This window comes from Sciurus carolinensis, chromosome 8 (assembly GCF_902686445.1).
Source record: "Sciurus carolinensis chromosome 8, mSciCar1.2, whole genome shotgun sequence".
In the NCBI taxonomy this organism is placed as follows: Eukaryota; Metazoa; Chordata; class Mammalia; order Rodentia; family Sciuridae; genus Sciurus; species Sciurus carolinensis.
Window position 1 is genome coordinate 120,148,779 of NC_062220.1, and position 21,515 is coordinate 120,170,293.

General features: G+C 46.7%; 2 protein-coding genes across 5 annotated transcripts in view; one reads left to right on the top strand and one right to left on the bottom strand.

Moving 5' to 3' along the window:
* Nucleotides 1–13,559, bottom strand: Gucd1 (guanylyl cyclase domain containing 1). 4 transcript variants are annotated; one of them, XM_047560505.1, is made up of 6 exons: nucleotides 13,288–13,552; nucleotides 7,757–7,841; nucleotides 6,666–6,831; nucleotides 5,280–5,371; nucleotides 3,191–3,432; nucleotides 1–2,533 (listed from the first exon to the last, which is right to left on the bottom strand). In XM_047560505.1, exons 2-6 carry the CDS (start codon nucleotides 7,765–7,767, stop codon nucleotides 2,442–2,444), a joined length of 603 nt encoding a protein of 200 aa, XP_047416461.1. In that variant the 5' UTR covers nucleotides 7,768–7,841; nucleotides 13,288–13,552; the 3' UTR covers nucleotides 1–2,441. The 4 variants fall into 4 exon arrangements, with proteins under 4 accessions (XP_047416461.1, XP_047416456.1, XP_047416458.1 ...); XM_047560500.1 differs by lacking the exon at nucleotides 13,288–13,552 and adding an exon at nucleotides 12,654–12,893; XM_047560502.1 differs by lacking the exon at nucleotides 13,288–13,552 and adding an exon at nucleotides 12,277–12,635.
* Snrpd3 (small nuclear ribonucleoprotein D3 polypeptide) overlaps nucleotides 13,094–21,515 on the top strand; it is a 15,784-nt gene continuing 7,362 nt past the window's right edge. Inside the window, exons 1-2 of the mRNA XM_047560506.1 lie at nucleotides 13,094–13,737; nucleotides 15,096–15,239. Coding sequence (XP_047416462.1) covers nucleotides 15,114–15,239 — 126 coding nt within the window. The 5' untranslated portion in view covers nucleotides 13,094–13,737; nucleotides 15,096–15,113. The remainder of the gene's footprint in view (nucleotides 13,738–15,095; nucleotides 15,240–21,515) is intronic.

Genomic DNA, 21,515 nt, shown 5'->3' on the forward strand with positions numbered 1-21,515 from the left:
CAAAGGCCAGCCAAGGGCTGTCATCACTGTGCAGTGAGAATAATGTTTATTGAGAATGGCTCATTACAAACAAAATATATTTATGTATAAAATCTCTGCAATGCAAAAGATCCCTTTCGTCCCCTTGCAGCTAAAATGAACAAAGACACCTACTGTTCCATGTGGCTTCAGAAGCTGTACTGGGCTGAAGTATGAGAACAGGCTGGGCAATCGTGGGTGCCATGTGCTGTGGGCAAAGTCCCTGATGTCCGGGCTCTTTCCCCAGCCCCAATGTCATGACTTGTGCAAGAATGCAACACAGTGTTGCTTATGTCCTGCCTCGGTGACCTTCTTCAGAGAGATGGGTCTTGGAAACAAACAACTTTCTTGTTAATCTTACAAACAGGTGACCTCTAACATGTGACTTGCTCTGAGAAGCCATTGTCTGAGCCCAGGGACTGAGCATTTCTGAATGTCCTGGATGGATGAGGTGCTGTGACCACTTTCTGTGAAGGCTACTCCCCATGACAGCCCACCAGCATGTGTGCTATGCCTCATTCATATGCAGTCATCATGAAAGCTTAATTTCTTCCCATCAGTTTCCTTCAAACAGTTATTCTCACCACAATTTTACCTGAACCTCTCCTGAGGACACCCATACCCCACAGCTGCCACGTACGGTACTCCTGAGCTTAGAGCCAGAGTTCCCTAGGACCTTGGGACACCCAGCATTAAGGCAATAAAAATGAGACCAGATTGAAGCCAACACCAGGCTCTGAAACCCAGGATGGCTGCCTAGCTAACAGTGCTTCCCTCTTGGCCCAAGGCTGTCTGGTATTGAGGAGCAAGGTGGCTGTGTGGTCTCACAGAACTGGTAAGCAGAGTCCTCCTCTGCCCCTCAGAGTTACCATGGTGAGGGAGGGGCCAGCTAGTGTGTGGGGGGGGTGGAAAAGCAGCTGCCACCATGTCACACGTTGGGCACTGGAATACCAAGCCCCAGGAGTGCAGGGATGGTGGAGCTGTCAGGGTATCCCTGTTTCTTTGCCAGAGGCAGCCCATGAAGAGTAGGCTTTCCCACTCCTTTTGGGAATAATCCATTTCACTTATTTCTTAGGTGCAGACCTGAGTTCAAGACCCAGCTCTACTACTGTCCTGGGCCAATTTCCTCCTCAGTAAGGCAAGGGGCCTGGTGCTCAGACTTTAAAAAAGAAACCTGGCTGGCTTACCTGCCCTGTGAAAAAAGAGGTGTTAGTGGTTCCAAAGTACCTGCAATCTCACTATTATTCTTACTTAAAGGTGATAATCACCCTGCAAAAGTGAAAACTTAAATTTCAATAAAACGAACACCTCTGCTTCCAACAACAACAAAAATTAAAAAAAGAGAGAGAGCGTGCGCAAGAGAGGAAGGGAGGAAGCAGCTCCAGTCAATGCTATTTGCTGTGCTGTGTGGTCTTGGGCAGTCATCACCCTTCTCTGTCAAGACAGAAGAGATTCAGCATTCTGTGCAAAAGGCATGAAAACCAGGGTGGGTTGGAGGCTAGAGACTACCCCTGCCCGTTGCTTCAGAAGTAGAGGCCCTACCACCCAGCCTTGACAGACGTGGAGTTGCCCACTCTCAGAGGACATATTGTCCCTGCTTTTGAGATTTAGGCTGGTGTCAGAAGCCTCATGCATGAGGAGGGCTCTCTGGGGTCCAGGTAGCTGTTTATTCCTGGAGTACAAACTCTGTTGGGGCCCAGTACATTCCCTAGGGCCTTCCTCCCTACACAGCTGAACTAGAAAGCTGCAAGGGACTCCAGCATTCTCAGGGGCCAGCAAGCTACAGAGCCAAGTGGCTATGAGGTATGTCTACACTGCATGGTAGGGGCCAGTGGCCTCATAACCAGTCAGATACTTGGCCCACTGGAAGGCAGGAGGTGGTAGTGATGGCATCTACCATGGGGCACAGGGGGCTCTTCCATAACATTGGGGCTAGAATGCTCCAGCTTCAGGGGCTTGGATTCGGCTACACTCTTCAAACATGCAGATGCTGTCCTGACAAGTGGCATCAGGTCAAGTGACTTCTCTCTCCAAAACTCAGTCCTAAGGTCTATGGGAAGACTGCCTCAGGCCTCTCCCCTTGCCTTGGGTCTGACTAGAAGGCAACAAGGGCATCCTTGAAGCTGGACTTTCAATGGGCATGACTGGAGTCAAGCTGTTATCCAGGGGGAGACACCCCTCAGACACTCTGGAGACGCCTTCAGCAACTAGTAGATGCTTGGGGTAAATGACCTGATAACATATAGCACTAGCTGACAAAACAGCTATGCCAGTTTCCCAGAGTTCCCCAGGGCCTTGTCAGACAGGCTGGAGCTGCAGTGTTGCATTCTGGCCCCAGCAGCCCCCAACTTGGGCATACTGATTAGGCCTGGCTGGGGTTGGGCATTGGGGTCCCAGGATCTGGGCACAATAGGCTCCTGCTGTCAGCTGTCCAGGTAGACAAAGAGGATGTCCTCATCTGTGCCGTAGCTGGTTCTGGCCTCCTCAAAATTACTGACACTGGTGCTGCACATTCCTGCTGGGAGTCAGGAAAGAAGAATGGGATCAGTGAGTGGGAAGAGAGCAACCAACCTACCAGTGCCCAGGGAAGTTGGGTGAGGTCCTACATCCCATCTGCCTCGCCAACCATCTCAGCTCAAGTCCTCTGCCCCCCAGGAAGCCTTCCTTGCCTATTCTGGCCTTCATGAACTTTCTCTGACCCTCCCCCAGTACAGCATATGGAAAAAACAAAATCCAGAGATAGGAAAAAACATGTTCCAGGCCACATGGACAGGTCAGGGAAGTCTGTCCCTGTGCCTTGAGGGTAAGTAGGCAGCATGGAGCAACAATGAGGTTTGGCCAAACTTTCTAATGAGTGTACTGATTGTTTTGGGAGGACGGGGAGTGGAGACTGCAGTCTGTGCAACATAAGTTATTGAGGCAGAGACCTGGGTGGTGGTATGGAGAGGAGGGGTGGCCAGAGGCCAGCACTGGTGCAAGTTTGTGGATGGTTTGCTTACATGGCCAGAGGGGTAGCCCTAATGACAAGAGCCCAGAAGGAGTGGAGGCCCTGGGGAAAAGGCAGCAAGGGAGATTGTGGTCACACTGGGCTGGATAGAAGAAAGTTGTGGGAATGAGGCATAGGGGACAGTGAATGCAAACTGCCCTGGCCCACCCTGGCCCCAGCACTCACGGTCAGCATAGGCTGGATTGTTGTAGAAAATGCAGCCAGTGGCCCTGTTGTACCCGCGCAGAACAATGAAGTGGCCCTGGTAGTCAGGGGTGCGGCAGAAGCAGCGATGGCCACTGGGGGCAAAGCAGCAGTACTTGACAGGGCTAGAGCACAGGTCACAGTGTAGCACCCCTGAGTTCACGAGCACGATGGCCACATGTCCCTGTGCCAGGTGCGCCTGGATGTCTTGCACGCTCACTGTGCTGTGGGCAGAAGGGTGTCAGCTGGTGCCATTGGGCCCTAGTCCCCATCTCAACTGGATAGATCCCTGCTTACACCCCTGTGACCCTGTGTTACAAAACTTGAGGACCTGACTTGTCTTTCCTCTGCCCTGAACTTCTTGCACATGGGCATGTCCTTGCTTATCACTGTTGCCCGGGATAGGCCCAGGGCCAGGGTCAGGACCAGCGTGTATATGTTGGTAGCAGGGAGAACGTAAGGACCAGCTGGCCCTCTCAGGAAGGAAAGTCAGAAGGTCAGTTCCAGATGGGCACAACTGAAGGCCACTAAACAGCATATGGAACTTCACTCCTGGCATGGATGGTAGATATTTTGCCAAGCCCCAATTTCTACTTTCCCAAAAATCCTATATGGTTTATATTGGAAATTACTAGCCCAATTTAATTCCCCAAATCTGAGCAGAGCTTGGCTTGGCCAGATTCAAAACCAAATGCTTTTCTGAAAGGGCTATTTTTCTTTTTTTCTAAGGTTCCTATGGCAGAAGGAGTCACTCAGAAAGCACTTGTAGGGGAGCCCCCAGTTCAGCAGACACACTGGAGCTGTCCCAGAGGCAGACTCATAGGAGCAGCCCCATTCTGTGCCTTCCAGTAGGCAGCAAATCTAAACAAAAACCCAGAAGGGACAGAAGGGGCTTGAGGCCCTTAGGCCAGGGGCTCCCCCAGTTTTGCTGAAGGGGCTGCTCACCACTCGGGGCCCTCCTTCATTAATCAGCTCCTCAGGAGTGGCAGCATCAGCACCATGAGGCCTGGCCCAACTCCAGCCTCAGCTGAGTCACGTGGCAGTTTGGTTTGCTGCCTTGGCGGAGGAAACATGCCATTTTTCCATTTAGTCTCTGAAACAAAATAGCTGGCAGAATTCCCAATGGTGTGTACAAGGGGGAAATTTTAGCTAAAAAGCTGGGGCAGGCTAGAAGGGAAGGCTGCAGTTTCATAGAATTGTAAGTGTGGAAATGCTGGGTTCAGATCACAGCTAGCCACAATGCTGGAGGAATCACGTGCATCGGCAGGTCTCTCCCAGTCTGTTTCCTCTCCTGGGGTGGCAATAGCTTCCCCGCTCAATAAAACAGTGGCTATCAAGGGTCCTAAAAAATATATGTTGCCTTTCCTTCCATCATGCAGTCATATGCCCAAAGGATAAGTAGAGATTTATCTTCCCATTTTCCAAATTATCAGGTGGTTACATTATGTTAATAATAAAAACATAAGTTTATAAAGAAAGGGTAAACCTGAGAGGAATGGTCCCAAAAAGCCTGGCCAGGGACTAGAGATAGCAGGTCTGAGTGTAGCCTCCAAGCAAGCCTGGAGAACGCTACTCACATATGGGCAAGTTGTCCCCAGGGTCTGCTTGAATCCAGACCCCCAAATATGGATGAGAAGGGGGAGGCCCATGTAAGGCCTGGGAACAAGCTTCCTAGACAATATACACATCTGGTCTTCCTTGCCTCACCAGCATATTACTCAGGCTGTCCTTCCTTCTTTAGGGCTTCTGTGTTCTGTTTCATGCCATCATCCTGTGAACAGTCCAAGGACTGATCACAGTCTGTCTCACTCACTTGTCCCTCCAGTACCTGCTCAGGACTACTCCAGACCAGAGCCTGTGTTATGTAGCTCCATGATCCTCATTTTAAGGATGGAAAAACTGAAGCACAGAGGAGCAAGTCAGTGCCCATTGCTGCCCAAGTAGGAGACACCAGTTCTGCCTGACTCCAGAGTAATAGCCTTTCCCAACCATTATCCTGAAGTCTCCCTCACTACCAACCTCACCAGAGGTAACTGGCCATGTGAGGAAGGGGAGGGTGGGGAGGACTCACCATTTCTCCACCAGCACCTTGCAGGCTTTAGCTTCTGCAAATAGTTGGTTCACCCGGGTTTCCTCCGTGTCAAAGTGCTTCCTGTAGAAGGACTGAAGAGAGAAGGGCAGGCTGGAGGTACAGTCCACCTGGCTGCCCTCACTCCATATGGATAAAGCAGAGCATGTTAAAGAAGGAGGGGTGGTGGGAGAGCAGAGAAGCACATGCAACACACTTAGTCTGCCCCAGGCCAGGAAGTACACAGGACCAGAGGCATTAACAAGATGGGCAGGCAGCCGGGCTCAGGCCAGTTCCCTGGGGAAGACTGGTCACCCTCTGGCAGGCATGAGTAGGAGCTCAAAGCAAAAGGGTAAGGTAGGGGTTGAGGCTGAGCCATAGCTCAGATTAGCCAGGCATGGTTCATGGAATATACTTTGTTTGGTACAGGTGCCTTAAGTGACCAGAGCTCCTATGGAAGAAACTAAAAAGTCCTGTTCTTAAGCCTCTTTCTCTGCTTCAACCAGATTAGATTCATTAGCCTTCTTCCTTTGACCAAGAAGGTTCAAAGGAAGGTTAGGTTGCCACTGCCACCTTGTCATAGTCCTTTTGCTAACTAGCCAGGAGTGACTTTGCTCTGCCATGTTTTGGAGCCTGGACCAAGAACAACCTGCCTGAAAGGCAGTTAAGAAAGGCTTTAGCTTTACAGGGAAACAGAACACACTGATGTGTGGGCTCAGCTGTCTATGTTGGCATTATTTTTCAACAGAAAAACAAAAGGAAAAAGACAATATTTGTTTTTCTTCAAGTGTACCAATTACTCAGTTGAGAGTTGGCTGTCCTGGTGAGAAGGAAGAAAATGGGCAAATGAGGGTCAAAGAAATCAGGGGATGTTCTTGGAGGGCTGGGACTGCCTTATGCTAGAGGATAGTAGGGAAGGATGAAGGAAGGCAAATGCTCCTCTGCATATCCTCTGAGGGTCATAGAAGGTAAGCAGGAGCCAGGACTCAGTGCTTAGGTGTTCCAGGCAGGCTGCACCTGCTCAATATGGCTGATAAATTCTTTCTATAGCCCATGTGCCACTGCCCCTGGTATCTGCACACCTATGTGCCACTGGATATCCAGGCCTTGATTGCTCTCTCTTCTAACTACTACAACTAGGTGGACTAGCATCTATGTGGCCTCAAATCAGAAGGCCCAGTCAGGTGCGGTGGTACATGCCTGTAACCCCAGTGACTCAGGAAGCTGAGTTAGGAGATTCTAAGTTCAAGCCTCAGCAAATTAGTGAGACCTTGTCTCAAAAAAGAAAGAAAAGGGCTGGGGATATAGGTCAGTGGTATGGCACCCTGGGTTAAATCCCCAGTATTAACAACAACAAAAAGAGCCCAGTGGGGCTAGATAGCCACTTGCCTGGTTTTTATAGCCCTTGTCAACGCCCAGGGTCTGGGTACAGAAGCGGTGCCTCACACCAAAGTGACGCATCAGGTAGGCCAGATCAATGGTCCAGATGCTTCTAGTCAGCCGCAGCTCCTGCAGGGCACTCTCAAACTCTCCATCGTCCAGCTGGCCGAGGTATCTATAGGCAGACAGGCCAAGAATCTCAGCTTGCTCTTGAGGCCAAACTAGGTCATCCTCCATTCCTGGGTCCAATAGCCACTATTGCTTCTGTTCCCCAGAAGGCTCTGTCCTTTATCCTGAAATCTATAGCCTGCCCACATGCTGTCTTAAGACTATCCGGATAAGGCCGCCTGGGGCACTGTCTTGGCTCTGAGGTCAAAGGTCTAGATTTTGCTTCTTGTATCTCTTGCAGGCTGTGTGATCTTGGGCAAGTTACTACCTTCTATGACCATGTAGATTCTAGGCCCTTGTATCCTACATTAGTGTTTTGTTTGTTTAGTGAGAGTTATTTTTGGTGGTACTGGGGATCAAACCAAAGGCCTCACTTACACTAGGAAAGTGCTTTACCTCTGAGCTATACCCACAGCCCGCAAATCAGTGGTTTTCAAAGTGTTAGGCACTGAACTCTTTGGTTGAATCCTATCTTTCCCACAATTCCTGAATAAGGGAGAAGCAGATCTAGGGTTCTAGGCAGCTGACTGAAAACTCTTGAACAATTGATGGGTATAGTCTCTTCTGGTTTTGATTGTCAAGGTTCCTATGATATTCATTGAGCCTCAGTTTAGTAGTCTCCCAGGAGCCTGACAGCAGGGTGGAGGATGCCCTGTACCAGTTATGGGGCTGCTCTATGGACTAGGCTAGGGCCCCTAGAACTTCTCTGGCTATCCCAAACTCCTACACATTACCAGAGTAGAGATCTGGGTGACCTGATCCACCCTTTGCTCACTTTTGTAAATGGGACAGGGCCCAGATGGAAGATGCTTCTTGCAAGCTTCAGCCAAAGATGGTAACAGAGAAGATGAATCCCACCCAGGTCTCTTCCCATGTCTCCCTCAAGACATAGTAGATGGTGCAAATAGGGGGGCCTGGGCCCCTCCACTCACCGAAGCACCATCCTGGAGCAGGCCAGGCCGCAGTCCCAGTGGTAGAGCTGCTGGATGATGGGTACAGGCAGCTGCACAAAGTCCCCTGCATGGAAAGAGAGTAAAGTTTCAATTCCACTGCTACCCCCTGTGGAGTCACAGTCATCACCTCCTACCTAGACCCTGTGGGAAAGCTCAGAAGCTTTCTCACAGTCTTTCATTCTCCTTATAATACAGAGTGATCTCCCCCAAACACCAGCCACAGCAGGTTGGCCCTACTCAAAATCCTTCAGTGAATTGGTTCCCATGTCTCTTAGGACAATTCCTCTGTGGCTACTACCCTAGCACCTTCAGCTTCCTCTCCAACATGAGGTTGTCCTTTAGGCAGAACGTGTACCTGTCATGATCCCTCATATCTGAAGCCCTTTGCACACCTGATCCTTCTGCCTAGAAGTTCCTGGCATCCGAGGAGCAAATTCCTGCCCCTGAACCTCCCTCTTCTAAGGTATTACCCCTCTAAGGCCTGGCCCCTACCAAGTATACTCATAGCATCCCATGCTCCTCCCCTACAGCCCTTCTTTGGGTAGGAACTCTGAGGCAGGGATAGTGCTCCTTTACTTCCTCCTTTCAGGGCAGATGGCACACGGCAAGAGCTTAGCAGACACAAGTTCATGGGGCCCCAGGAGGCTTGCCTGACTCAAAAGTCACCAGGACCACCAACACATGAAAGTCACAGAAGAAGGGGACTGCAGAATACTCTTTATATGTGGACTGCTTCTTCAAGCTCCATCTAACACGGTCCCTGAGGAACCCTAGTTTGTCCTTGCCACGTTGGGAGATGAAGCACAAAGGGCCTGACCTGGGTATTCTAGTCCTGGCTCTACCACTGGTTGGCTGTGAGCTAGACAACTGACTTCCTCTTACTAGACTGAGTTTGGCCAACCTTAAAGTGGGGACTTTGGTCTGATTTGGTCATCCAATTGACAAATATTTTCCAAGAACCTGGTTAAGTGCTTGGCCTATGTACTGCAGTAAAGTGGTGAGTGACATAGGCAAGGTCCCTGTCCTGGTAGACAGCAAAAACAAAAAGAGATAATCAGCAGACTAAGCTAGGAAAATGGTGTGCCTCAAAGAGGTGATAGTCAGGGAGTACAGGCAGACAGGGAGCAGCATGCGCTGAGGCCCTGAGGTGAGGGCAAGCTGGCACACATGGCATTTACAAAGGTCCTTCCCACTTAGCTAGCCCATGAATCTGGATGAAGTTCAGAGTCTAAAGAACCAGAGGGGTTGGGGACATAGCTCAGTGGTAGAACACTTGCCTAGCACACATAAGGCCCTTCATTCAATTCCATCATCCCCACCCCAACCAATAAAATAAAATAAAATGAAATCCTATAAAGGGAGTTCTCTATCTTGGTCATTACTCATTACTCTCTCATATCTATTCAATATGTGAAAACCCAGCCCATCTGCTTCCCCATCTTGAGGGGGTTTCTGGGGCCTCCTACATCTCATGACTGATTATGGGTAGTCATCCCAGGTGCTTGCCTGACACTCTAGCCCCTGCCCCTCTGTTTCCCTGCATGTACCACTCAGGAAGGCCACCCACCAGCAGTGAAGTTTGTCATGGCCCTTTCAATCTGTTCTTTGTCTGAGTCCCAAGCTCCTATACTCCTATGACTAAAATTCTCTAGCCTTTGGGCCTGGCTCAGAGGCCATTTCTTCTAAAGGGCCTTCTTCAATCTTAGGCTGGCTGTGTCCTGTCTCTCATGTGTACTCCTGAGTTCATGCCTAGACTCATAAGATGCAACCCTTGAATGATGCTTTGCCCGTGTCTGGGTCCTGGTACACTGTTTGTATGTTCCCAGGAGGCAGGGATCTGTGATTGCTACTGACCACTCCTTACCTTGAAGGATGTGCAACAGGGTCAGTGAAGCAAGGATGGCATAGGTGAGGAACACTACCTGCTGATTGAACCACCTGACTTCTCTGTGTTGCTTATTCCTCTATGAACTGAATCACTGTAGATGTAGCCTGCAGGGTACCATAGCACTCAGGGCAACAATATGCATAGAACCTTGCCTCTCAGCAGGGATTGGTACACTGAGCCCAGGCAGGGCTGAGGCTTTGTCCTCTTTCCCCAGGCACCTCTAAAAAGAACCGAAGTCTTCATTCAAGGCCCTCACAAATTTGTCTCTTACCACGGCCATGGATTCAATCCTACCTGTCCTTTCCCCCAAATTCTACTTACCTTCTGTCTCTGCACACAGCACAGATCTCATCCGTTTTTTCCACTGTTCTTATAATAAAATTCTCACCTCTTACAAGGACCCAACCTGGGCCCACTAGACTTAACCTCAACCCTCACCTGTATTCTTCTTGCCCTATAAACTTAGCAGCTTTCATTCCACCCAGGGCCTCTGTATGTGTGGCACTCTCTGTCTGTAAATCTCTCCCCTCTGGTGCTATTCTCATTTGAGTTCCAACTCAGACTCTTTAGAGAGATTTTTCCTGACTATACCTTTGAGGGGTAGGGGACCCCCTTCATGACATCCTATTTTCTTGAGTGCTCAATAACAACAAAAGAAGCTACTATTGCCTCCACTGAACTGTAAACTTCTTAAGGCAGATGCTATGGTCTGAATGTGTCCCCCCAAAAAAACATTGTGGTAATATTAAGACGTGAGGACTTTGGAGACATAATGAATGGATTAGGGTCAGAAGGAACTAGCTTACACCTCCCCCCACCCTTCTGACCTATTATGTGAGGACACAGCATTCCTCCCCTTTCCTTCCCTTCCTCTCATGTGAGGATACCTAGACAGAGTTATTTATGAGGAATGGACCTATCAGACACTGAGCCTGTCAGCACCTTGATCTTGAATTTGCTGGTCTCAAGAACTATGAGAAAATAAATTTCTATTATTAACAAATTACTCAGTCTCAGGGATTTTGTTATAGCAATGTTAATAGACTAAGACAGGAAGAAACCTGTTCTTCCTATTTGCTGTTATTCCCAGTACCTGGTGTCTGATGCTTAATAATAAATAACTCTATAAGTTATTACTTACTGGAAAAAAATGGATTTATTAAGCATTTGCTGTGTACGAGGCTCTGGGCACAAAAACGTGACTAAAAAGACCCAAACTCTGATCTCCAGGGACTTATATTCTAAAACAGTTCCCCACAACAGACTGGGTAGAAAGAGAACTTTCTGCAGGGTGTGGTGTTATAATGATGTACTGGTATCTTCCCTTTTCAGAACCCCTCACTGTGGCTATAAACAGCCATTTTGGTTTTGTTTATTCAGGCTGAATACTCTCTAGCCTCTGCTCTCGCATAACCTTTAGTCTGAAAGTCCAAATTTCTGGTCCCTGTCCCTCCCAGAGCCTGTCAATGTATAATCCTTGAGTTGGCATCTGCTTTCCTGACTGGACAGAGAATTTTGTGGTGGCAGGTGAGAACAGGATTGAATTGGCTTTCTCCCAGCCCTCAGACATGCTTGGTGAATACAAGTTTTCTAAAAAGGCCTTACCTTTTGAGATGCCCAGGCCTACTTGTTACTGTAGTGCCCCTGCCCCAGGTCTCCAGACTATAGTCCTCTGTTGAAGACTCCCTTTTTAAACTGTGGCCTGGGCTCTGGCATTGACTAGCTGGGTCATCTTGTGCCTAGCTATAAAATGTGGTACAGGATACTTGCTCTTTTGGGCCCTGGGAGACTCAGTTGCTCATCCTCTTCTTGCCCTGAGCCCTGGAGACCCTTGATCCTGAGGCCACATGGGGTAAACATCCCCACATGGCCATCCTAGTCATGGCATGAGCAGGTCAGCCTATATGCAGATGTTCCTGTGAGGGGTGATAAGGGCAAGGCCTTGACATTTGTCCTGATAACAGTTTTAACCTTCAGGGACCAGAGCAGCTGCCAGATATTGATGCCTAGAGCCAATATGAGACCTACAGTCTGCCTGGAAGGCCCTGGCCTGGCTTTAGTTGTTTGGCTGTCACTAGGGAATAAAGGTTGTCCACTGTCCTTAGACACTTAACCCCTCTGGGTCTTGGTCTGTGCCTCTACAAAAGGGCAAACAACAGTGGTAGCCTATTTTACTGGGTTGCTATGAGAACTAATGAGGCACTACATATAAACAACTTAGCAAAATGTCTACCTCTGAAAAAGTCCCTATGAATGTGAGCCATTATCCCACTAAGACTCAGAAAGGTAAGTATCTCATCTAAGATCACAGTTAGATAATTAGAGAAGTAGGGATGTAATTCCAGTATAATGTCAGGCCCTAGTCCATGCTGCAATCACAAAAAGATCCCTCCCTGGGTGTGATACTGAGGTTCCACTAACACCTTAGGTTCTGGGTCCCCCATACTCTTGATCTCTCTCATAAGCTGGTATCTCACTGTTTACTAACATCAACCTTGTTTGCACTTTAAGCAAGCAGGAATCATGGTTTCCTCCTTCCCCCACTTCTTGGACAAGCAAAGGGTTTCTAGCTTCTTCAGGGCAGAAGGAACCAAAGAGTGAAGAAATGTACCAAGTCAAGACGCTGAGTCTGGAGGTCAGGGAAAAAGGCCTTCCCATTGCTGGGTACTCTCGGGCAGCTGCCTCCCCTTATCGGTTCCAGTTCCCCCGCGAGAAAGGGACTTCCCAAGGCAGTTCCAGCAGGACCTTTAGCTTCTGACCGCTATCAGAACTGACTGGGGTTCCAGCCCTCGGAGTAGCAGTAAATCACAAATGAACAGAAGTGTGGGGGAAGGAGCCGAGGCCACCTGGCCAGGTTTCGCTCCAAGCTTCACAGCCTGGGCTGGGGTGCAGTCGGCCCAAGGTCGGGCGGCTGGACCCTGCCCTGTGCTAGGGCGGTGTCCCCCTCGGTCCCCAGGGTGAGGGCTTGGCCCTCACAGAGGCACTGACCGGGCTCGAGCTGCGACCCCGCTGCCTCCACCTCCGTCCTCATGACCCCGGCGGCGCGGGGCGCCCATGGCCCCGGCCCAGCGCGGGCTGTAGTTTCGGCTTCTGCTGGGCCCGGAGTGCGGCCGGTGCGTGTCGAGTTCCTCCGTCGCCGCGGCGGTAGGGAGAAGGGGAGGCGGCGGCTGGACAGCCCCAAACCCCGCCCCAGTCGTCTTGGGTCTGGGATCCCGAGGCCCCGCCCTCCCCCTCCCTTTCCCAGACTTGGGTTCCTAGAGGCCCCAGTCACCAGATTTAAGCCCGCCCCCGCCATCCGCAGTCCGGGTTTCTTGTGGCCACGCCCCTCGTCCAATCCTGGCGCTAATGCTGACGCGTTTCCCGGAAGCCCCGCCCCTTTTTTGATCCCCCTCGCGGAAGCTCCGGAATACTGCGAACTTTGGCTCCTCAGAGGCTCTTCCGCCGTCCTTCAGGCCCTCTCCTTTGCAGCTTCGGGTGTTAGCTCTAGTTCTGCCTTACGCTTGGAGGAGTCTCCAGGCATTGCTTCTCCGGCTTCCTTTAGGGATCTTCCCGGGGCGGCCCCCGTTCTATTCTACACCTCATTTCTCTGTACAGTGCCCTCAACTTGCTCAGCCGCCCTCACCTGGCGGTGACGTGATCCAAAGGTTAAATTGTGAGCGGAGGTCCTGGCCCTCGGCACCACTTCCTGCTGTCCCCGATCCGAGGGTCCAGGTCCCAGACACCGGCCTTGCCGTCCAGCTTGCCCTTGGTGTAAGGTTCTTGGGAGTGCGAAGACTCCTGTCCCCTTAACCGGTTCTAGGGTCAGTGTGTCCCTCGATTCCCGAACCCTGTCATCAATCTTCTGCCGGAACTGTTGTACCAGAGGCCACGTTTCCCAGCCGGCGGAGTGAAGAGGAAGCGAAGTCCAGAGCGCGCCCACCACTGAGGAAAGGAAAGGGGCGGGCCGTGCGCGCGGCATTTTGGGAACCCGTGGTATTCTGGGAACGCGGTCGCCGCCATTCGCTTGCCTCACGCCTTCGCGGTTGCATAAATTTTTGCCACAGCGTAGAGAAGGAGTAGTAGTCCGCCGTCGGTGAGGAGTGGGTGAGGGTGGGTGAGGGGAGGCCGAGGATGGGTGAGGGGAGGCCGAGGCGCCCGTGAGCGGCTGGACGCTGGAGAAGGCTGTGCTGCCCGGTAGCTCAGCCGGAATAGGGGAGGGAGGAGAGCGGGAAGCAGGGGCCACTCGAACATCAACGTCGTTTCATTAGTGCTTGGAGCAGTCACTTCTCTCGAAAGTAGATGATTTACACTTTCTGTACCTCTGCATGTCGGTACTTTTTGAAGCATCCGAGCAATCTTGGAATCACTTGTGCCTAATTATTTCCTTCTCTAAAGTTTTATCTGGGTCATCCTTTTCAAAGGTCTTTGTATTTCTGCTTCCATTTCTTTCTTGCAGTGCATTCGAGACTACTGCGGAAGTTTTAACAAGTTTTTCTGCTTTTAAACTGTATATTTGAATCATTTCGTAAATGCTATTTTTTCATTTATGTATTTTCTTATGTATAATCCTGTAGTAGTTCCCACTGTCACAATACAAATTCCTAAAACTGAAAGCCATGATCCTCACCAAGGCATTCAAAGTCTTTACCGATCTAATGTTCTCCTTTGTTTCTTGAACTCATGCCATGTGTTCCTGTCTTGAGTCGTTAAATCGTCTCACTGAAATGTTCACCCCTTGCTTCTTTTAATTAGAGTAAATCACTTATCCTGATCACTTTTCCTTCACGGTAACATTTCTTGCTTATAGCACATTATCACTGTGAACACTTTGATATTTTTTCCTTAGCCTTGGTAAGGAAATAAATGGAGAAACAAAAAGCTGATTTGAAAGCACAACTTCCACTCTTAGATTTGTCTGGGTCCTTTGGCTGTGTCTGCACTACCTAGTACTGTGGTTTCTGGCCACACATAGTTGTTGAGCATTGGCATTATTCCTAGTGTGACTGAGAGACCGGATTTTCTGTTTTATTTAAGTAGGTGCATGTAGACAGTGACTACTGAACAACCCAGGTCTATAGCTTGATTCCCAAAATTGAGTTACCCACAACTGTAGGTAGACAGATATATTGTTCTGAACATGGATGTCAATCCTCAGTCCCCCAATATGCACACTCTATCTGTTAGTGTTTATTTTGGTAAATATTAAGTTGCATATGGTTGGATGGGCAAGGGGAGTTGTTCTTTTCATTCCTATTAGCTTTCCCTTTGTCTAGCCTATGACTCCTCCCCATTTCACATTTTGCATGAGTTTGCTGTGGTTCTTCCAAGCCAAGAACTGAGCTCCCTTTCTTTAATTGAAAATGCAGGTTTGGCATCTTGGCTAAATTTTATGGAGTACCAGCCCTTCTCGGACTCTGAAAGATTAACTGGATATTGTTTCTCTCATTGTAGAACTCTCTTCCAGCCAAGATGTCTATTGGTGTGCCGATTAAAGTCCTGCACGAGGCCGAGGGCCACATTGTGACATGTGAGACGAACACGGGTGAGGTATATCGAGGGAAGCTCATTGAAGCGGAGGACAATATGAACTGCCAGGTACCTTGCTTTACACATGAGGTTGTGAAGGAGGTGTGTTCCAGTATCTCAGAGGACAAATTGGTGGTGATTAGAGGTCTTTGTGAGGCTGTTCTCATTCAACAGTTATTTACTGAATGCCTAATGTATGCTCAGTACTCATAGGCTCTCAGGCTGTATGCATGAACAGCAGACACGTGGTCTTCAGGCAGAAAAGCCATTTGTGAATTTGGGATATTTAATTTTGTCCTTTGTTTTATCTATCCTGTAATCATTTTCTCCCATATTTGAGAGAAATGGTGCTGTTCCCTTTGGTAAACTCCTTCAGACTCAGCCATTATTCATTTCCCCCACATGCTTTACAGTTGGCAAAATCTTCAACTCATATAGTGTGTGCTTACCTTTTTTTCTTGGAGGGAGAGTCTCATTTGATTATTGTAAGTACCTTGTGAGGAAGCAAGTTTGATGATAGTCTTATCATCCAAAAAGTAGGGAGAATGAAATTAAAGAATTAAACTACTAAATATCACTCTGTTGGGCTGGGGTTGTGGCTCAGTGTAGAGGGCTTACCTAGCATGTGTGAGGCACTGGGTTCGAATCTCAGCACCACATATAAATAAGTAAAATAAAGGTCCGTTGACAACTAAAAAATATTTAAAAATAAATAAATATCACTTTGCTAATACATGATGGAAAAGTGTCCTGATGTAGCACCGTTCTCACAGCACTACTTTCTCTTTTGCATAGTCACGAGAATTTTTATAGCATTACTTGATATGATCTTTGTTCTTTAAACCAGGGGTTAAGAACTTGAGCTTTGGGGGGAAAAAAAAAGAGCTTGAGCTTTGGAATCAGGAATGTGAGTTTGAGTTTTAATTAGGTGACATTAGGCATATCAATTACCTGTTTTCTCTTCTGTAAAATAGAGGTGGTATTATTTGGGGGGCCCTGATAGTTGGGTGTACAAAAGATTTACTTGGGAAATGACAATAAAGGATAATAGAGCAGGGTGTGGTAGCATACACCTTTAATTCCAGCAACTTGGGAGGCTGAGGCAAGGTGATTGCAAGTTTGAGGCAATTTAGGGAGCCCCAGTCTCAAATTAAAAATAACTAGAGATGTAGTTTAGTGGTAAAGCATCTGAGTTCAGTTGCTAGCAACACAAATTTAAAAAATAAAAGGAAATGGAGCAAATAAGCAGGAGTAGGCAATAGTTTTCAGTTGGAGATGTTGGTTTGACCAGAGAAAGAAGGAGAATTGAGCAGAAAGAGCCCCAAACTGCAGCATAGCTTTGAGGAAGTCTCAGCCAAGCTTCTATGAGAAGTCTAGAATGAAACAGAAATGGTCTAACTCTAGTACTCCTGCCATGATTAGAATTGACAACGACCTGTGGAGAGAGAGACCACAGGGTAAATGCTGTGGTGGATCCCAAATGCTGTCAGGTCCCTGTACTCCTTACAGTCTGTTGTCTCTTGAGGGAGATATGAGCAGCACACTCCCAAGACTGCCACAGGGATAATACTGAAACCTTATGGTTGTTATATAAATAAGATGAGTTAAGTGTGTGTAGCAGGTAGCTCAGTGCTTCACATGTTGTCATTGTTCAACATAAGGAAGGTACCTATTACTGTTCTCTAGGTTGGAGAGGTAAAGGTGCCTTATCCTGGATCATACTGAAGGTCAGGGGTTCAGACTATCTATTGCTTTTCAGGGTTCATTTTGTGATTTTTCTGTACCTTTGAGTATCCAGGTTGACCACCTTGGACATTTCCTTTGAATGCAGGAAGACTGACATCTGGTGACTCAGTGTTAATGTGAGAGTGCAGCTTCTGTGCTACCTGTTCTTCAACAGGAAAGGTCTGAGGAGTTGCATCTGTCTTGTGCCGTAAAGGGCCTGGCATCTTACTCTTTGCTGTTGTCAAGTGCCGCTTTCATAGGGGCAGTCTTCTGACTTAAGAGAGCCTTATCTGTTTCAAGGCACTTTAGTTTGGGGAGTAGAATGCAAGATTTAGGGTAGTGACTCCTAATGTGTTCATTGAAATATTTGCTTTTTCAGCTAATTAATTTGGGCAATGTACTGAACCTTCAGGACCTCAAACTTAACAGACCATTGGTGTTAGAGCTGAAATCAGGTTGCAGCCTGCCACCTAGTATGACTTGGGGTAAACTTTGGATCTCCTTCCCACTGTTTCATCCTCTAAATCAGGGATTAAGATTTCACCTTGGAAATGAGTGGAATGTGTCAAATGGTAGACAGTTGGGGGCCAGTTACCTGCCTTCCTGCATGTATTAATTTTCTGGGGCTGCCCTAACAAAGTTTTACAGACTGGATGGTGTAAGCAACTGAAATCTGTTTTCTCACCTTTCTGGAGGCTAAAAGTTTGAGATAGTGTATTGATGGATTGGTTCCTTGTGAGGGCCATGAGGGAAGGATCTGTTCCAGTCTCTTCAACTGTAGAAGGCATCTTCTCCCTGTATCGTTACATGGTCTTCCTTCTGTAGCATCTTTGTCCAAATCCCCCCTTATAAGGACATCAGTCATATATATGTATTAGGGTCCTCCCTTATAACCTCATTTTAACTTAATTCTAAACATGATCACATTCTTAGTTACTGGGGATTAGGACTTCAACATGTGGATTTTTACAAGGACACAAGTCTCTAACCCTGTCCATGTCAAATGATGAGGCTTCATTCATCTACTAGAACTTGAGTTCACTGAATAAAATGTAGCAACCTGTGTGGAGCTCTTCCTGGCAGCAGGTAAACACCGAGCACTGCCCTCAGGGAGTACTGTGCCATGGGCTTCTGCAGTTCCCCCTTATGTTCCTGCCTAACTGGTTAGTCTGTCCTTCAGAAATACGGGCATCCTCCTGATACTCTCCCTGCTTATTCTTTGCCAAAGGGTGGCTTTAATAACATTTTCTATTATAAAAATGGGGTGGGTCAGCACTTCGCAAAGATTTAGAAAACAGATGTGAGAATCCCAGCACAACTACTGTTGGACTTCTTTCCCAACATGTATTTTGGGGGTTTAGTGTTTGCTTTATAAAAACTTTCAGAAAGAATTAGAACTGGTCTATAGCTCAGTGTTAGAGCCCTTGAAAGCATGCACAAGGCCCTTGGTTTGATCCACAGCATCACAAAAACAAAATAAAAAAACCCATCTTCTAATTTAAGTGTTGTGGGAACCTACAGTGGTATCAAAGCAGTGACCTTGAGTTTGTGCTTCAGTGAGAGTACAGTTAAATGTCGTAAAGCTGGGCTTGGAGGTGCATGCCGAAAGCCCCAGCTGCTTGAGAGACTGAGGCAGAAGACTTGGTAGTTCAAGGCCAGCCTGGGCAACATTAAAAATAAAATAAAGTAAACCCAGCTCAGTGGTGCACATCTGTAATCCCAGCAGCTCAGCAGTGCTCGGTAGGCTGAGGCAGGAGGATCGAGAGTTCAAAACCAGCTTCAACAAGTCAGTGAAGTCTTAAGCAACTAAGCAAGACCCTGTCTCTAAATAAAATGTAAAAAAGGACTGGGGATGTGACTCAATGGTTAAGCACCCCAGGTTTCATCCTTGATACAAAAAAAAATTTAAAAAAAAAACAGCATCATACCTTATCTTCTCTAACAGCTCCTCCTTCCATCTTTCCTCTGTGTGTGTGTATGCACATGCCTGAACATGCTGGCAATCAAACCCAGGGCCTGTTGCATGCTAGACAAACACTACCACTGAACTACATACACCCTTACACCTTTATGTGGTAGGATAAAAATAGAGGAATGTGTTTTGGTGCAGGTCACCTGGGCTAGAAAGTAAAATGAAGCTAGGCAGTCGGTACCCAGAAATATAAACCTGAATCCCTGTACATTAAATAAAGGTAAATTTAGGTACCTTTATTTCAGTTCTAAGATGTGTAGTGTTCATAAGAAAATAGCAGTTATGCAGATTTCCCTGGCACTCAAATATGCCAGGGAAATGTATTAGATGATATCCTCAGTAGATTCCCTGTGTAAAATATGCCTTATTTTAGGATCCCTTGGATATTTTTAAGATAACCTATTACAATGATTTTTTTTTTATATTTGAAAATATAATGTAAGCATGCATGAAACCTATGATGAGATCCCCCTGAAGTAGCACTTAGTGGGTCAGAGAGTATGAGCAGTTCTGTGCGTCTGTGATTTAGAAGGCAGGGGACTTTACTTTTCCCCATAACCCCACAACTGCAAGGTGAGCATTGTCTGGTGGCCAGTGATGTAGTTATGACATCAGTTATGGGTGACACTGCACTACTTCTTTTGCTGTGAGCATCCCCTAAGAGTGCCATGTGGATGGGGGTAAGCAAGGGCCCTTGTGGCTTGCCACATGATTCTTTTTAGCCATTTTTTGCTTGTAGCAGAGATGGGACATCTCCCATCTCTTGTCCAATATGGGGATGTAAGACTCCCATCTCTTGTCCATTATGGGGATGTAAGAACTAAAGACCCCTAGGTGCAAGATTCTGTTCTTGGCTCTATATACTCAACAGGGGCTTAAAGCATCCTGTCTTTGTTAAACATCAAGGGGAGAACCAAGAGATTTTTTTCTTTCTTAAAAAATCATAGCAAAATATTTCTTCAAGCAAGCAAGCTTGATGTGGTGATACACTCTTTTAATTCCATCTATGCAGGAGACTGAGGCAAGGGAATTGAAAGTTCCATTCGAGCCTGGGCAACTTAGCAAGACCCTGTTCCAAAATAAACTTAAAAGGGTTGGGGATGTAACTCAGTGTAGAGCACTTACCTAGTATTTATGAGGCCCTGGGTTTAATCTCAGTTCCACAAAATGAAAGAAAGCTTCTATCAGGTATTTGGTAAAATATTTAAAATTATAAAGACTTTAAGGTGAGGAATAATGAATAAGAATAAGCACATAGTTTTAGCACAAGACCATGTATATGTAGCTTTTTGGGGGAAACCTTTATAATTAGATTTTATTAGGATTTCAGTGTGAAGGGTTCCATAAGTTTCTTCATAGATTTAGTGAACACTTAAGTGTCTTCTGACCCATCTGTGGTCAGTATTCAAACACTTAGGTCATCACATGATTTTTTAATGATGGAAAGGTATTATGTTGATATATAAATGGTTTTTTTACAAGGCAAGAGTGTTATTATCCCAATTAAAAGTGGACACAAGTCATAAAATGGATGGCTCACAAAGGGAAAAATATGTAAGTGGAATATAACATGTAAAAAGAATGGCCTTAATCAAACATGTAAATTAGTAAATAGAATATTCAAAGTTGAAAATAAAATTAATAATGCTACCAAGGGTTCCTTGATATATTGCCAGTAGAGGTGGAAATTCTGTATAGAATTCTGTGTATCCTTTCTGTAAATGCATTTAACATGTCAGTGTGGAAAGAGTTTGTGTCCTTTGTAGTAATTCTGCTTCTAAGAACCAGTTTAAAATTGTGGACAAAAATATGTGTGCCAAGGTTATTCATTGCTGTGCTATTTTTAGTAAAGAAAACATGAAAGTCAACATTTCTGTTGGTAGAGCTAAATAAATTGTGCTTAAACAAACTAGGGTACATTAATATGTTTCAAAATATGATATAAGTGGGGGGGATGGTTCAAAACTCCAAAATGTTTCCAATTTTGCAAAAATAAAACTAAATTATAAATGATACATATAAATACATTGAAAGTTTTTGAAGAAAAACAAAAGTGTTTGGGTAGTTATATTGGCTGAAATCATGTGGTTAAATTTTTCATTTGGGTTCTATAATCTCAGCTCCTTTTGGAGACTGAAGTAAGAGGATAACTTGAACCCATGACCAGCGTGGGCAACATAGTGAGACGCTATCTCAAAAAAATTTGTTTTTCTCATTTTAAAAATGAGAAGAGCCAGGCTTGGTGGCACATTCCTGTAATCCTGGTGGCTTGGAGGCTGAGGCAGGAGGATCAAGAGTTCAAAGCCAACCTTAGCAATTTCACAAGACCCTAAGTGACTTAACAAGACCCTGTCTCTAAATAAAATATAAAAAGGGCTGAGAGTGTGGCTCAGTGGTTAAGCGCCCCCAGGTTCAAGAATAACAAGAAAAGAAAATAATAAGCACATGTTAAGTTGTGTTCATAAAGCCTTAAGTAGAATCTGAGAGTAAGAGTCAAATAATCCATTTCATCATAAACAAAGTGATGAAATTCTTAAAAGTTTTGGTGAAAGAAAATAATAGAATTTGTGAGTTCTGCAAGAGCTGAAATGGTGCTTTTGGAGCTTTGACATGACAGTATAGTGGATTGCATTCATAATACTCCTTTA